Here is an 18,574-nt window from a genome sequence, read left to right on the forward strand (position 1 = left end):
TTTTCTAAAATAACCTTTCTAATTATGTGTATTACTAGAACTACTATTTGATAAAACTTTTAGCATGTGCAACTATTACAAAGATTACTTTAAAAAAAAAATATGAAAGATAAAATAAATTTGGATATTATATTTAGGATCAAATTAAATATCAAATTAACTATTATATTAAAAATCAAAGGTAGTAACATGTTTTGTTACATTTTCTTCCTAGACAAGGGACTATTGGGTATTAGTGGGAGGTACTTCTTCTTCTTCTTTTTTTACGAGGTACTTCTTCTTCTAATGGTAGGTATTTCTTCTTCTAATAAGAATTTAAACTTTAATTTGTGTCATTCTGAATACCTAAGGTCGGGGTTGCCATCATGTTAGAAATTATTTATAAACATATTTTACGTAAATCGAGATAAAATTCTTTTCACATATTAAAAAACTACTTATAAACTAACTTCTTCTTTTTTGCGAGATTCAACCCATTAGTTGTCTTGTTACAAAATTGATTTAAGACTAAAGTATATACATTTGGTCCTTTAACCTTACGTAAGGTTTCGGTTTGATCTATTAACTTTAAAAAGTATATTTTTAGTCCTTTAACTTCAAAATTGTTAGTCTTAAATGATATTTTTTGTAACAATTATGAAAGTTTTAAATATTAAACTTAGTATGTTAGTATTTAGCAATATTTTATCAGCATTCAAGAGCTCAATATCATCATTTTTTGTTAACATTTTGGGGTTAAAGGACTAAAAGTTTGCTTTTTAAAGTTAAGAGACTAAAATAAAATCTTATGTAAAGTTAAAGGAATAAAAACCAATAAACAAAAAACTGGTTTGGATCGACCGGTGAATGGGTCAGTAGACTGGTTTGGTTTGAATACTAAACCGGGAGGGAGTTGAACTGGTAGAGAACCGGTCAAACCGGTAGAGAATTGGTCAAACCGGTTTAAACCTGTGTGAACAAGTAATTAACGGTTTGAATGATTAGGTTGTTATTAGTCCTATTTTTCTCATGCAGCTCCTAATATATCAGTCCCTATAGATTTAAATGAATTTTAATGATAATTTTAGTATCAATGAGTATTAATTTTAATTAATGATGAACCATAAAGATCAAAATTTTCAATATTGTTATACTTTGTTATTGTTACAATCAAATTATTGTTATATTTCTTATATTTTGTTAGTAGTGATTGTCAATGGTGTTATATTTTTTTATTTTTAATTAAATTATATTATTTTAATATGGCCAGTTGGATCTTAAATTGACCCAATTCAACCAATTGATCTTTAAATCATTATCTCAACCAATTTAGTGTCCGGTCTAGTTTTTTGTTTCTCGATAAAAACACACTTCAGATTTAATTTAACCAAGAAAAACATGTGTCATGGATGGGATATGACGATATGTCGTGTCAGCTTACTATGCAACACGCATTACAGGTCTGAGGCCCACAAATTCGAGAAGTTGCTGGAGCTTCGAAGCAAAGCATCTTGGGGCCGAAAAAGGACCCCCGATAATCGACATCAGATTACCAAAACATTGAGTCGAGCAGAACGTATATTCATTCCGCTTGGCATTTCCGGGGGAAGGTTCACCGAAATGGCGCTGCAGTGGATGATTCTGACGTACGTGGTGGCAGCGGAGGCCGCCATCGCCGTTCTCCTCACTCTGCCCGCACCCAGGCTCTTGAAAAACCGTTTGGTTTCCCTTGTTTCCCTAATCTTACAACCTGCTCTCTTCATCGTCCCCTTCGCCGGCTTCCAGATCCTTGGTATTCTCTTATTTCTTTTATGGAATTATTTCTTGATTTGGTTCATGAACACATGGGGATGCCCTTGTTTTTTGTTCTTCTGGGAAGGGGAATGGATATGAACGCAATTATTTTCAGTTTACGGTTTCCGGATGAAAAGTTAGGAAACTGAATCAAGTTAGAAGATGGATAATTCCTCGCTTTCTTTCTTTTTGCTGATGCCTGTGCTCAATTATCTCACATTCTTGCGAGATCCGTATGGGTGATCGCGGCTTTTGGTTTTCCTGAAAATTGATTTGTGATGTTTTCAGATTTATACTGGAAGAATGAACATCGATTGATGTGTACTTCCGAGGTTTGTACTGCTGCGGAGCGAGACCGATACGAGAAATCTGTAAGTACCTTTAGTAGCATTGCTTAGGTTCTGCGCTGCTCGTATGGCACTTTGGATTGCTTAGAATTTGGATCATTGGGTGTGGAAATTTTGTTGAACTCATTGGTCCTGTTTGTTAATTAAAAATGAGGAATGAGAATTGGGATTAAAGTGAAAAATTATATTAAAAGAGTGTTTAGCATGAGTAATTGTTTGATACTTGAAATTAGACAAATTCATATACCTGGTATTGGGGAAAACGGGAAAAACATGGGGGGAGGTGGTATTTTTCAATCGGGATTGCCTAATTCCATGTGATAAGAAATCACCCATACTAAACATCTTTTTAACACGTTTTCAATCCCAATTCTAGTCTTTACTCCTCATTTTCAATGTTCGTATCAAACGGGACCATTGTTCTTATTTCTTAGCAATGTAACTTGTGCTCGTTCGACGCACGTAATCACTGATGGCTTTAAATGTGCGATGCTGGCAGATTACATTCACCATCGTTTGTAAATTAGCTTCCCCAATTAAGATAATGTTAATTGATAATGGTGTTCTGTATGCTATGGTTTACATTATTCACATGTTACTAGTTTTTATAGGAGAGAAAAAATGTTGTTTGGCCTTGTGTCCTTTCATGATGTGTCAGTAGCGTTATAGCAAAGGAAATTGGAATTGTGAAATACTCAAGTGAGTGATAGTGTTTGCTGTGTTCTGTGGCTTGAAAGACCTTTTAACGCATTCATGTTGCAAAATAACTACAGGAAGCCCCAAACTAGGGCTATGGAAACTTTTACTTAGGTTTCAGATATCGTTTCCAGTAGTTTTCTTAAAGACTACTTTCTATGTTTATCTTTTTACAATGATATCTATAATTATGACCTTTCAAATCTTTTTGGGTTGGAGATTTTTCCCCCCTTCTGTAGTGTACTGCCAAGAGCATACAATTTTCTCGTCTTTAATGAAAACCATGGTATTAAAAACCGGACCGACCGGACGGCTAGTTTAAATCGGAAACCGACGACCTGGCACTTGGTCTGGTGTGGTTGATGTGCAGACTCTAGAGAAATTGGACTCGAGGTAACTTGGTATGAACGGTGTGACCCGGGTAAGCCATTGAGTTAGGCAAGTTACCTGGGTTATTTTTTTGAAACTTTAGGCGTCACAGATGACGGAGGCTAGAGATCTAGATTGATGAGGGAGGAAGACGAAGAAGAAAGGGAAGAATAATATAAATCACGATGCTTGAAAAAAAAAGAGAGACCTGGACGATTTTACTAACTACGAACCCAAGACAGTGGAGGTTGAAGAAGAAAAAGAAGTTGACCAAGACCCATTGCTGAAGATCTCAGTGGAACCACTAGAAGAAGGGGCCATGTTGCGAAATCTAAAGACTAAGATAAGAAGATGATTAAAATATTAGGTGAAATAAAAAAGAATGCAAAGGGAAAAAGAAGATGCAAGATCTGAAAATGAGATAAGAAGATATTCGGTAGATGGAATGGAAGAATGTAGAGAAAGAGGAAAGAAGAATGAAAACCAAAGTGTCGTCGGGAACTATGGGTAGTAGCCTAGTAGGTACTTGCTTTGGAGTCCCATTTCCCAATATATGTTAATAAAATGAAATAAAATTTGAGCATGGGTATCAGGATGAAAGAAGCATTGGTTTAACTGACAAACAAAGAGAAAGAAGCTTTGGTTTAACTGACAAACAAAGAGAAAGAAGCGTGGGGTCGAAGGGTCAAAGAAAAAAAAAAGATACACAAGCAGACGCCATTAGAAGACCTTAGTAAACTATTTTAAATATGATATGACTCTTTTGCCCTTCAAAAGTCCTTTAAGGAGGTGTTCGGATGGAAATCAAACCATAGTTTTAGAACTGATTTTACAGTATACGAAGTAACGAAATAAATATGTGAAGGAATTTATCTTGATTTGCGGAAAGGTGCGTTTAACAAACACATCTTATGACATCCAAACACGCCCTAAAATCACACTTCGACTTTAATTAAACTATATTGTTTAATTATGACCAGTCTAATTTTAATCTGATCTTAGTTTGACTCACGAACCTTTAAACTATTGCCTCAACTGGTTCGGTTTTTAGTATAGTGATGAAAATTATTATTACATATGAGTTTTTAGTACAAAAAGCTTGTCATTTCTTATCTTTGCTAGTCCATTGTTTGTAGTTTCTAACATCCTTGTTTTGCTGCTTTCGTGGTTTGGTCTGTTTCTTAAATATCCAAAAGCGTCTCGATGTGAAAGAAAAAAAATGTTTGAACCTAGGAAACTAGAGATGGTTGAGCCCTGGGAACTATGCTGTGATATCGAAAGCACTGCCAACATTTTTTTTTTTCTTGCTTTGCTTGAATAGTTTGCCTCACCATTTTCTCTAGACTAGAAACTCTCCTTATGCGCTGGATGGGGAAAGGAACAATTGATTGCAAAGATATTAAAACTGGTATGGCAAAATGAAAGATAATCATAGAAGAAAAATTGAAAAATGCAAAGTTATCTTGATTGACAAAATGAAGAGACCTCCTACATATATTTACACAACATGCTACAAGTATGAAATGATGCAAACTTTATTAAGACATGTTAGTAGGAAATATTCAACCAAAAGTAATGTCACCATTCGTCATCTTTTGGTCATGGTAGCTAGGGGTGTGTATGAGACCCGCATGCCTAATATGCCCGTCTAAACCCGCAGAAAAAGCACCCCGCCTAGCCCAGTCTAAGAAAAAGCTACCCAAATAAAAATAGGCATTTTCGGGCAGGATTGATTCATGGGCAGGGTAGGGCCGCGAGCAGGGCATGCTGCCTTGCCTATTTGGCCCTACTCGAAAAAATATATAATTATATATATTATAATTATTTTTAGCCATTATTCCTTTTTATTTTGGCTAAAAAAATTAGATAATAGTAGAAAAAATGAAAGGAAGATAAGAATTATAATTATATAAAAGAACCAAATAACAAAATATAAGATTAAATATACTAAATTGTTCCTAGTCAAATTTCTTTCTTTTCCTCTCACCTCCATTTTTTTAAAAAAAAAAAAATTAAAACCACCTTCCAAATCTTGCGCTTTCAACTATATGAATGAACTTAAAAATTGAATTACTGAATTAACTCAGTTATTAAATGTTTTAATTATTAAATATTTTTTTACCTTCCATAAGAAATTGAAGGCTGAAGAATAATGCATATAAGTGATTGAGTCATTCATGATAAATTTTTTTCCTTTCATCTTGTCTCAAAGCATGATAATTAAATTTTTCACATATGATATGGGCAAGATGTCATTATGTTGGGCAAGAAAGCCAACCCTTGTCTAGCCCAAAATAGTTTGGGCTTCTACTAGGCAGGGTCGACCAGCTGGTGGCAAAATGCAACCCGCTTATCTTTCAGGTTGGGCATTGGACAAAAGGTTTGTCCTGCTCAGCCCTGCCTATGTGCAGCCCTGATGGTGGCAACAAGTTTGTTGAGTTTGAAAGATTTGTTAGGACATTACAACTTATGAAAAGTAAATATTTGTTAGCAAGATTGTAAAGTAATCAATAAGCAATACAATAACATAATAGTAGTAAAAAATACACCTTCTATATGTTTGATTTTAGTGTGTTGAAGAACAACAGGAGGACGGCTGATTCTGTATATTCTTTGGAATTCTCTATATGCAATTGCCGCGGTTTTATCATAAAAAATAAGGGCCATGGTATTATTGCTAAAATGGAAACAAAATTGTAGCAAGTAAATCGGAGCTAAACTTTGTAATATTAGTAGCGATATTGTAATTAAAAAGATGCAATTAATAATAATCTTACTCTGAATTAGTTAACTTGAATTCAAGACATATTGTTGTTGTGACATACTCCTTTGGTTCTATTTATAAGGCAAAGAGAGAGAAGATATTTTTTTGTTCTATTTATTGGGCACTAAAATTTTTTTTTGTATGAATGTATAATTTTATTTTTCATTTATTATTATGTTGACTTTATTTATATGAGATATAAGGTATATTAAGTAAGGATAAAACTGAAAGTTATTAAATTTTAAATGAGAGTTAATAAAATTTAAGGTTTATTTTGGTCTGTGTAAAACATATTAGAAGTGACTTATGAATAGGACCAGAAAAGTAACATTCTTGTAATGGGTCAAATGATGACATGAAACTTGATTACTAATATTCAAATCCTTTTTATAAGATTTTTGTATGTTTAGTCTTAACTTACTCTCCCTTGGTTTAAAATGTGTCTAGTGTATTTTAGGTTTAGATTTATTTAAGTTTGAAATCATCTGAATTTTGCATTGGACTTTTAATTTGCTCAATTTAGCCCCATGATCTAGTGGCATGTCTATTTTCTCTCTCTCTCTCTCTCTGTTTTTTTTTTTTGGCCCCTACAGCAATGTACATGTACAGTGTTGACTTCTCTTGTTTTGGTGTATTAACGTAGCTCTATAAAGCTCAAAGAAACGTGATTCTATGTGCTTCAGCATGTCTTCTATACTGGTAAGTAGTAATTTAACAATGGGCTTAGGCCCCATTTTCACCCAAAAAAGAAAAACAATTTTACAGTCCTTGTGGGATGGACGGGTCTTAGTTATCTTTTGGGTTTCCGACTCCAAGCTGAATGTATATGAATGTGGTGGCAGGTCTATCTACCGGATATGCAAGTATCAGAAGGATATCCAAAGTCTGGAGGAAGTGGAGAAGAGAAGCAAGGAGCAGTAGGATTCTCGTCAATCCGTTGTGTTAATTGAGGATTCAGTCTCTTGTTATAGTCTGGCCTAGACGCTATGGACATGAAAACGTAATTCACTAAATCATCCGTAGCTCTAAATCTCCAATCATTTTGTGCTGGTTGAAATCATAACATTCTGCAGATTGTGTAGTTCAATCTTCTCTCTTCTATCGAATCCTTTACCCTTGTCCGTATTTTTTTCAATTGAAGAAATGAACCCCAGTACAACATTTTTAAGGTGCCAAAAATAAACTTGTGTGGTGAAAATGATACATTTTTCATTGAACTGCTCTTTTGATGTTTAATTAAATTAAATTTAGCTAGTATGTTTAATTTAAACTATGAAGGGTGGTTACATGACTTTTTCTTCTCAAAAGCTCTAAAAATCAATGTTTGAGGGTGAAGAAGTCAAGTATTCTCTTGACCTTTGTAAAATGAACAAAGAATGAAGGTGAATGGCGGCCATCTCCAATCTTCTTTTCAACTCCAACTTTAAAAGCATTCCCACCTCCACAAATACCTTTTTGTGTGGTATGAATTCTGTTTGTTCTTCACAATTGGCATAGCTTCATCACTAAACTTGGAACTCGTAAGACATCTCTGTTACGGGAAGTTTTCAGCATAATTTCATTCCAAAAGCCCGGGCTATGTGGTCCCGAGAGAAAAAAAGAAGATGCAATTTCATCTCAAGATCATTCAGATTTTACTGGTTTAACAATGCCCCTGAAATCCCATTGTGTGCATATATTTCTAAAATTATAAATGAATAACTAGAACTAAGTATTTTCTAGTGTTAAGCAAGTACCGAATAAGGATGTGCCACCAATGCACCCATGCACACAACTACGTTAATTGAACAGAGTATGGTTGTTACATAACCTTTTCTTCTCAAAAGCTCTAAAAATAACGTTTAAAGCTGATAAATTCAAATATTATCTTGACGTTTATAAAGTGGTCAAAGAAATTTTTGTTTGAATTTATTTATTTATGATGCCTGTTATACTTTTATTTTCTTGAATTCAACTTTTTATGGCCCCTCTACTCAGCAGGAACTAGATCCTTTCCACACTTTCTTCCAATTATCTTCTGAATACACAAACTAGAAGGCTAGTTTTATTTCATAATTGAGGAAATAAGATGATAGCTCATTCAAAGGATTTTTTGAACCTTTTTTTTAGCATGAATTTCATATTTGATATACTTTAATCCAAGTTTCCTTATTGGTTCATCATGACAAGTTTCTATGGCCTATGAAAAAGAGTCACTCGAATGACTATGGAACTAACTCTCAAATTTCATCTTGACTTAATTGCATATTGAAAATGGATGGGATCCATTTCATACCTGATATCAGATTTTCAACAAGTGGTCATAGCATGAGTTTATTCATTAGAGATGAAAGCCAATATTTGCAGCAAATAAGTGATGAGATGAACTTTGACAAAGCCCAACCGATAGGTTTTGGCAAAACTTGAAAATGAAGTCATTCAGGATATTGAATGTGGAAGATGTGAGTGAATGGTGATGCGATTGCAAAGGCTAAAAGGGTGAAGTTAGAATGTTAGAGAATCAATCACAATATTAATTAAGTCAGAAATGAATAAAAATAAATAAACGAGAACGGAAAAAATTAGTCACTCAAAACGTGATGAATCATTATTCAAATTCTTATTAAAAAAATTACATTTAATGTCTGAAAGTGTCTCAAATGAGATTATTTTTATTAAGAGAATACCTGTGCTTAGTTAAAAAAAATGAAAATGAAATTCCAGAATTAGAGATGAGGCTTGAGATAGAATAAGAAAATGGAGGGAACGAGTGTGTAATTGACAAAGGGGTTGGTCGGTGGGAGCATGATGAGGCGTGTCCTTTCAGTTGATGAGAGCCGTACAATTGGATGATATATCTGCCCCTCTGTCTTTGGTGGCTCTTTTCCGTAAAGTCAAACACGTTTATGCTGACTACATTATTTAGTAAATATATTAATTCTAACATTTTCTCATGCCCCTGCGCGTTTCCCACTTATGTGCATGTACGGCGCTTCTCACCTCTGTCTTCTACGCCCATGTATCATTAATCTAATTACTCAGAATAATCTTGTATTCAAACAAGAGAGCGTGGATAAATAATGAAGGGAAAATCCTACAAGTGGGTAGCATGTTCCTACTATTGATATATACTGTGTGCTTATTAGGCATGTGATAAATATGCTTAGTTTAAGTTTAGTTAATCAGTTGAAAAAGATTGGACACATGTTAGAGCAAGTTGTGTACTCAAAGTTGCAAATCTCGTCATTTTGGATAATCAGATTTATGGAGTTTAAGCATTTTTCCTTCCTAAATCTTAGTTTCTAGCATGGTATCAGAGCCAGACATTATTGTCTAACTCAAATCATCGCCGAAACATCAAATACTGCTAGGAATCAAGATTCAGAGAAAAAAATGCTTAAGCTCCACAAATCTAATTATTCAAAATGATGAGATTGACAATATAAAGTTGTTCAAAATATGCAACTTGTTCTGCCACATCTATATCTTCTTAACTGATTAACTAAACTTAACCTAGACATATTTATCACCTGTCTAGTACTGATTATTTGTTGTGAGACTTTTTTATGATTATATTGAGATTTGATAATTATTTTCCAAAAAAAAAACACAGAAAAGGTGAGCAAAATGAAATGAAGAGGGATTTGATGTTGATGTGAGTGAGGAGTGAGTGTGAATATGAAGGAGGTTTTCCCACTACGCCAGAATCGTTTTGGAGCAAAACTATTGGCACTATTATTCCCTGCGGCCGTCTCTCGGCTGTTTTTGTGCGTCATGGTTCCCACGTTTCTCACATTTCTCACAATCTCATTTCTCTATTTTGTCATGTGATTATTATTGCAGTAACTCTTTCTATCTGGTCCAAAAAAAAAAAACTCTTTCTAAATGTGTATGTCGTCTAGCTAACTCTATCTTTCTCATTAACCAACCAATCATCAAAGATTTGATTTCATAGTTTAGATTTACAACTAGCAACTGCTTCAAAGTTCCATTTCTATCCCCTTTTTTTTTGTGTGGGAAACTAAAAAATAGAATTATGTCATTTTTTAAAAAAATAGTTACTATGTAAATTTTGTTTTGAAAAATACTTCGCTTAAATTTCTTATATCTTTTATGTCAAATTCTTCAATTACACATTGTCACATGTTATTTTTCTTTCATGTAGGTTTAAAATTAAATGATAATATTTCAAAAACAGAACACAAGTGTCATTGAAAATTTTAATATAATAAATATAAAAAACTTGATATAATAAAAGTATTGTTCGTTTGTTTGTCGGAAAATTTTATACCACACGTATACTCTTAAAATATGGTTAGAGTAAGAGGAATAAATATCAAGTGAACACACACATATATATTCAAGATTGCAAAAGCTATGCCAACATATTTTAAAAATTCAAATAATTTATGAAGATAAAAAGTTTAAAATGTCTTCAATGAATGAAGACACTAAATGTTCCCCCCCCCCCCGGTAAGTTACTGCCTAAACTTCTAAGTACCACGTGATTTTTTTTTAAAATATTACTCTCTGACCAGATTTTAAATTTCATACTATTTCGCTTTCCAACTTGATGAAAAGTTTGTACATACGAGCTGTACAATATAAGAAATTCATTAATCAATCTGTTTAATATTTTTACGTAAATTTTTTCAGGGTTGTAAGAAATTCCAAAATTATGAGTATAACATAGTAATGTTACCACCCAGGCACACACTAGTTACGAGAGTTTTATGATTATGATCATCATCATCATGTTTATTTGTTTATCTTAAGAATATTTTCCTCGGCAACAAAATTAAAATAGACATTAAAAAAAAGAAATATGAACTATGGAGTCTTAAAAATGATTGTATAAGTATATCAATCTTTTTTATTTTTTTGAGAGTAGAGGGGAAAATATCGCGCTTGTTTGTTTGTTTTTTTTGTTTTCTTGTTTTTAAAAAAATTTTATAAAAAAATTTTTATAACAAGTTTTGAAAACAAAAAACAAAAAATTTTGTTTGGATAATTTTAAAAAGAAGCCATAAAAAACCACACTTACTAGATGATAATTGTCATTAATAATAATAAGTGGTGGATAGTAGTTAAGAAAAAAAATTTCTCAAAAATTTTCAAAAAAAATAAAAAACATGAAAACAAAAGCAGAAAAAATGCCAAAGCTGTTTTAGTTTTTTTATTTTTAAAAACATGTTACTGTTTTTTTTTTTAAAAAAAAACAATCAACTAAAAACAATTTATCAAACAAAGTCTTTTGTTTTTCTGTTTTTAAAAATTAAAAACCAAACAAGTCCTCATTACTCAAAAGATAATCACAAAAGGATCAGTTTGTGTGAATAGTAAATACGGGTCCTAGCCACCATATGTAGATCTAATTTTTACCAAAGGACTAAAGTATAATTTTCTATTCCCTATTTTCACTCACCCTGCCGCCAGCCGCCCCGCCATCAACCACCCTTTGCGGTAGCTGTCTGTACTTTTTTAATGGAGGCAGCAGTAAACTATATTAATACTATCTCTAGTTTTAATTATAAGATTTTATTTTTAATCTACAAACGAGATATTATAATTAGAATAGGAGATATTATCTGAAGAGATAATAATTTTCTTATAATATAAATATCTTGTAATCATGTAAGTAAAACCTCTAACCCGGAATGCAAATTTGTCTTCCAAAATATGAACTTCATTTTTCTTCCTATTATTCCAAAAAAATCGTAAAAATTTAAAGAACCAAAATCAGCATGATGTTCCTGGCAAAAAAAAAAAGTATTACAGTGTTAGTTAAAATCTGTTTCAGCTCCAATACTAAAAAGAAAAATAAATACGGTTGAATTGCACGCGTGGGCGGAATCAATAAATAACGGGAATATTTATATAATTAAGAATTTAAGATGGGTAGTGAACAGCTGGAAATTTAAAATATAAAAAGAAGGGGGGAAAAAAAAGCAGCAAAGCTGGGGAAATTTGAAAGCAAGAGAGAAAGGGAAGTGGGAGGGCACTCCATTTTGAAGTTAGGACATGTGCATTGAATTAGAAACACATGCCCAGAAAAGGACTTCCCTCCCTCTCATCTCACCCACTTTTCCATTTGCCTTTGAGACGCATGTTTTGACTTCAATGCTCTCCCCAACCCAACTTCGCTCCTACCTTCATTTCATTAACTACAATTTTAATTCCAATTGATCCCACCAGCAGGTTAGGTCTAGCAGAATAGGTTAGTTTTTCATGATATGATAAACTAAAGTTTAAATTTTTACTGAGAGAAGTACTCACATTTAGTACTCGACAATATTTTAAATAAATAGAATTGTTTCAAATAGAAAGATATCTATGTTTAAAAAAAAAAATTCATGGATTCCACACATTACTTTGGTCTCTGTTATAAGACACCTCCAACCATTTCATCGATGGAACAGAAAGATTGTTGAGTTGTTAAATTTGTTTGAAAATAATTTTGTTTCTCAAATTTGTCCATGATTAAAATCATGAATTGATCTTAAGAGACCAGAAAGAAAATTTTGCATCAAATTTTAAATAGAGAAGAGACTTTTTTTTAAAAAAAATGTAATTAGTAGTAGTGCCTCACTTGATGGCTCATAATAAGGGCTGTTTAATCCTAGTTTACCAAAAAAAAGAAGAAGAAGAAGAAGCCTTGTAATAGGAACTGGAGAGACACCTAATGTAAAATGTTTCAGCGTTGTTTTTGTTTCATGTCAAAGTTATTCCTCAACGGAATGAAGAAACAATTTGGCTTCTTTACAAAATGAGATACATCTCTGTTTCTCTCTATTGTAATTGAGAAAGAGAGTGACAGTTCAGTTTTAAATTTAAATTTAGAATATGAAATGTTTAATTTAATTTGCATATGATTTGTAATTATCGATCTCTGGAAAAAGAAAAAGAAAAAGAAGAAGCCATATTGATGACACAATACGATAATTGCATGAAAGAGACCGCAATTGGACAATCTAGATCTTGAACACAAGAAGACTAAAAATCCTAATACATGTACAATTTCATGAACCTTCCTTTCCTTTCCCCCTCTTTATTCATTAATTAACCTTAATTGTTAATACAACGTTTGCAACTGTAAACATGCGTACGTATGATCCAGATCCTCCTCCTAGTTCTTTGTACTTTGATTATTAATAGTTTAATCACAGTAGAAATTGTTCATATGAAACTACAGGATTCACACGCAAAAAGAAATTAAATATAAAAAAGAATTCTTAATCAAGACTTAAGTTCAATATTTTGCCCTGTACAATAGAGTACTTGAATACGCATCACGTGTGCTTAATGCCTATCTACATTATTAGACTTAATCATATTATAATACACGGATTAGATGAGAATGAAAAGACAAAGGAATTGTCAAACAAATGTGAATCCATTATCTTAATCTTTAATTTAAAAATCAGAAACGAAAATTATTAGAAATTAGAAAATAATAGCAAAAGCATAATAAGCATTCTCATTCTCCTAGCTACATTTGCTTTCATACCAAACCTGGTGGAGGGAAGTCCAAAACAATAGAAGGTCACACCAGTTGTTAGTTTTTCTCAAAAGTGGTTAATTGAAATGATTACTTGTGATGCAATTAATTAATTAATTAATTAATCATCCCCCAAACAATTCTTGTGATCCAATTATGTTAATACTAAACAACCAGAGGCCAATAACAAGGAACGTTACAGAAACAAATCATTCTGCTATTACTCTTATCATCTTATTGATATTTACAAAAAGAATCCAATCTTAATTATATCTACCCTGTCAACTTGTGATGTCTTGGCAACAAAATTTTACTAATTACACACAATAAGGCTAATTAAAACCTGTAAATCAAAACAAATTTTGAAAAAAGAATGATTTTAACAATCTTAACTAATGTGATCTCTTTAGGTTCTTGAAATCTGAGTCTACACAATCCACGCCTGAGCCATATTGATTCAGGAGTTTGAGAAGCTCAGTTGCTTTCACCTTCGTTTCATCGCCACATCCAATCTGCAAAACTAACAAAAGCTTCTGAAACGCACCAACTTGCAGTGCTTCAATCGGAACGCTTTTTCCTTCTTCTTCTTCTTCTTCTTCTTTCTCTGCTCCATTCTTGCACAGCTTCCATATTGCAGAAACAGAGGAATCTGTAGCCATTGCTGAAACTCTCAGTATCTTCTTCACCAACACAGGGATCGTCAAGGCGTTATTGTAAGCTTTTTCTCTGCCTTCCTCGCAAGAGCAGAGTGAATCGAAAATTGCCAAAGCCTTCTCACAGAGGCTTCTTTCTGAGTCCAGGAGAATGTCCAGCAAAGAAGAGACCAAACCCAGTTGGATGAATCTCTGTTTCATTTTGTTGCTTGAGGAAGAGGATGATGAGACCATATAGAAAACTACAGCTAATGAAGCTTTTGTGATTGTTGGACTCAGTCTTTTTGTAATGAATTCCACCAATAGTTCGTTGACTCCTTCAATTTCTGCCAGAACGTTCAAATGGTCTTCGTTTCCAAAAGAGAGAAGCTCCCTGAGAGCAACAATGGACTTCTCTTTCCCTGCCAGATCTTGATGTTTCAGAAACCACACCATGCAACCTAACGAAGCTTGTGACCCCAACGATTTCTGGGCTTCCATTTGAAGTGGGAACATCCAATTCAGAGCAGACAAAATCTCTTCCAAAACACTCAGATTCTTCTCAATCGAATCATTCGCGAACGCGTCAAAAGCAGAGGCCAGAGCAGCAGTGGCTCCATTCTCAACTATACACTTCTTATTCCTTTCGCTCTCTTCACCCCATTTCTCCATTTTCTGAACCAAGTTGAGACACCCGTACTGATCCAAACGCCTCGCCGACGATTTCACAAGAAGAAGAAGCTCTTCGACTTGGACGGGGGAAATGGGAATTCTGGGAGTAGGGATTCTCTCGACCCCATGTTGTCGATTTTCAACACACCATTCCTGAATCATTATGCGAAGAGTGTGATTGGGAATGAGATCGAAGCTCCTGAGGACCTGGTTGGTAACGGGGCAAGTGAAATTGCCTTCAAGGAACCACCTTTCGATGTTATCACGATCGTAGGTGACGCCGGTGGACAATGTGACAGGATCTTTCATCAAATCGAGGGAAATCGGGCACCGGAAGTGGTTGGGAACGACGACCTCGAGCTGAAGTTTGTCGTTGCGACGGCCGTTCTTTCTTCTTCGCCATCCCAGAACCATTTGCAGAGGCTGATAACAGAAGACAAGACAATCGAGGAAACGAGGCAGGTCAGGTGATTGTTTTGAGGTTTAAAGATGGAGGCTTTTTATGATGGGAGAGAAAGGAAGGAGGGAGGATTTATATATAAGAGGGAGGTGGGAGGGGTGAAAAAAGCAGAGAGTCAGTGCATTCATACAAAGAGGGTTCAAAGATTGGACTCGAAGAAGCGTTCAAATTGACGAGTAAGAGAGTTTTCACGAGGGAGGGGTTTTGAATATTGACCATTCAAGATTTTGGAGAGCTTCAAATCTAAACCGTCAAAAGGAGGGAACCGGTAAAACCAACGCCCCTCTCTCTCTAGTCTTCAGTCTTCGCCCTCATATCGAAACGCTAACTCTAATCAAACTGGTTCCCTCTTTTGTTACGTTGCCATTCAAAACTAATTAATTAATTAGGATTAACCAATCGGGGCTGCGAGGTTGGATTTAGTGAAAAGAATTAGTTCCCCACCACATGAGAAATCAAAATTTTAATCTTTGTTATGAGAAGTGCTAACATTTAGTATATGACAATAATACCTCATATAAGATTGCTTTCAATAGAAAAATACGTATGCTTAAAAAAAATTAATTAGGATTAACATAAATGTAAATTAGAGCATTAGTTAATTAACACTAAATGTGAGTCACTTTCTTAGTAAAAATTTGAACTTTGGTTTGCCTTTCTATAAAAAATTAGCTCTTTTTATTAAACTTAATCACATTGGTATCCTACAAAATTTAGTTATTGTTGCAGATCGTTTGGTCAAAAATATAACGCGGAATACTTTTTTGAGATTACAATCTCAACCACGTATTACATTGAGTTATAAAAGTTACTGGTCGCAAATAATTAAAAGACAAATAATAATTAGAATTACAAGTGTCATGAAAAAAGAATAATAACAGCAATAAATATATACAAGCGTCATGAAGAAAAGTTTATTTAATAAGGTCAAAATTATAGACCTCCCTAAAATTGTAAGTTGTGGAGAAGTTGTTACATCCTTGAATTGTTATTTTTCCGCCCTTTGGATAATGTGTAAGAGTTGGTGTTATGCGTCTTCTTTTTTCTATTCTTGAGATTTTTTCGTAGCTTTTATTTTATATAGAAGTGATACTACAGTAATATTTGTTTTTGTGTTATATCTATATATAAAATGATGTTTATGTTCTTTTCAATAAATAATAGCCCAAATGTAGTGTAGAGATAAAATGCAAAGTACTACCTACGATCCTTAATATAAGAGTTTATTTAATTTTATTTTGGTCTTAAATAAAAGACCACAATCTATTTTGTCTCTCATATTTTTTTTTTCAAAGTAATCATTGTAATAACAGTAGTTCTAATCAGTATACTTGATTAGCAAGGATATTTTAAGAAAGGCAATACTTACTTATTGCAAATAACTAATTTAATTAATTTTCTGCATCTACTCAAGTTAGTCAACTAGTTATTATATTAGGAACCGCAAGTAGTACTCATTTTGATTGAGAAAAACAACTCTTGTGAAAAGAGAAAATACACATGTACACCAAGATAAAATACTACCTCCGGTCCCTAATATAAGATCTTATTTAATTTTTATTTTCGTCTTAAATATAAGACCTCAATTCATTTTGTCTCTCATATTTATAAATTTTTTTCCCAAGATAGTTCTTTTAATAATGGTAGTTCTAACCAATACATTTGATTAGCGAGGATATTTTAGAAAAGACAACACCTATTTATTACAAATAACTAAATTAACTTATTTTTTTAATCTCCTCAAATTAGTCAACTAGTTTTTATAATTAGGACCGAAGGTAGTATTATTAAATGTTAACTTAAAATATTAAATTATGCTTGGTAAAAATATGATTTTTTTGGCCAACGGTAAAAATATAAATTGCATGAACTGAGGATTGAAGGATGCACAAGCGTCGTATATTAGAAAATAGTTACAAAAATATTTACATATTATCCATCAAAAGGCTCTAATATTCACAATGGAACTTTTAATTTGATAGTGATAAACTGACAATATATTTTTTTTAATTGAGAAGGATATGCATTAACAATAACAATGAAATTTATAAGAAAAATTAAACTTGTGATTTTTCATTAGTAACAAAATAACATTTTTAAATTATGATTATAATATTATAATTTTGATTCTCGCGGTAATGTGAAAGAAGCAGAGGTGGGGAGTGAAATGGGCGGCTCGGCTTGGCTTTAGGCGTAGGCGCGTGTTGAATCAGCTCACACGCGTTTTCCCGTTTCGACTGGAAGTCTGGAATCACTCTTTTCTTCAATTATATTTTCTGAATAAATAATTCTTTTGCCGCCAAATTGATCATCGTGGAATCTCTGATTTTAATTTCACATTTGGATCATTAAAAGACAAAAATTTGACATCTCACAATAAATAAGTTAACATGATATGATCTAAAGTTCTTGGAAGAATTAACCACTGATGATATATATGGCTGTATAAATTTTAGGGAAAATTAAGTATAGGTTTTGAGGTAAGAGAATTAAATAATTACTATTACTATTAGTTTTTAAATTTCAGGTAAGAAATTGAACATGTACAAATTATGAGTTCAATTTTTAAATTATAAAATTTTAATTTATAAGCATAAATTGTTAAATTTGACTAATAAATGAAGCCATTAAACTTGTAAGTATGAAAATTTGGCTTTATAAATAATAAATTCTTAGAACCTATTAATATTAAATGAAATTTAGAAGACTTATTTGTATTTATTTTTTTTAATCTAAGACTTGTAAATAGTTTTTGTTGTTTAAATTTTATTGGTCTCGCAACAATATTGTTTTGCTTGATTTATACCATTTTGCTATATGCAATAAACTTTGAAAAAATCAAGCAAGATGATGATATTTGAGAGAAAGCGACACACAAATAAGTCCAAAATGTCAATTATAATAGCTGCACGAGTTTCATTACTTCAGAGATATCATTTCAACTACGTTTTGGAATACTATATGTTTATGACTATAAATAACTTTAATTAAAAATAATAAACAAACTAAAATAAATTAGATTAAAAGAATTGGAAGCTAATCAATCATTAATTTTAATTTTCTTATATCATACCTTATTTTTAGTATTTTTAAATCAGTTTTGAGTATTGTGGTATACAAATGAGAATAACTCTTTTAAAAATAATGCTTTTCACATTTACATGCTTCTAGCCTTCTACTTGGATTTTGGGATCAACATCTATATTGATAATAAATCATTAATTTATTCATATTTATGTGCACACATGTACATACTCTGTATTTCTGTATTATTATAATAATTCATGAAGTTTCATTTTTTTTTTTTGAGATAGTCAATGAATTTTAAATTAATTTATCTATTGAATATCCCGACCGCCACTCCCCCCAAAAAAAAAAAGAAGA

At 32.6% G+C, this 18,574-nt stretch overlaps 2 protein-coding genes across 2 annotated transcripts; one reads left to right on the forward strand and one right to left on the reverse strand.

The window, feature by feature from the left end:
* Positions 1-1,484: 1,484 nt before the first annotated feature.
* On the forward strand, positions 1,485-7,036 carry LOC114760403 (uncharacterized). The gene is made up of 4 exons (XM_028949653.1): positions 1,485-1,771; positions 2,062-2,144; positions 6,593-6,648; positions 6,792-7,036. The coding sequence occupies exons 1-4, from the start codon at positions 1,600-1,602 to the stop codon at positions 6,868-6,870; spliced, it is 390 nt and encodes a 129-aa protein (XP_028805486.1). The 5' UTR covers positions 1,485-1,599; the 3' UTR covers positions 6,871-7,036.
* Positions 7,037-13,797: 6,761 nt separating this feature from the next.
* LOC114760409 (U-box domain-containing protein 21-like) lies at positions 13,798-15,202 on the reverse strand. The gene has a single exon (XM_028949665.1). The coding sequence runs from the start codon at positions 15,142-15,144 to the stop codon at positions 13,819-13,821; it is 1,326 nt and encodes a 441-aa protein (XP_028805498.1). The 5' UTR covers positions 15,145-15,202; the 3' UTR covers positions 13,798-13,818.
* Between the last annotated feature and the right edge of the window lie 3,372 nt (positions 15,203-18,574).

The sequence above is a fragment of the Neltuma alba genome, unplaced genomic scaffold (genome assembly GCF_004799145.2).
Source record: "Neltuma alba isolate B1F8T4 unplaced genomic scaffold, ASM479914v2 tig00010974_pilon, whole genome shotgun sequence".
Lineage (NCBI taxonomy): Eukaryota > Viridiplantae > Streptophyta > Magnoliopsida > Fabales > Fabaceae > Neltuma > Neltuma alba.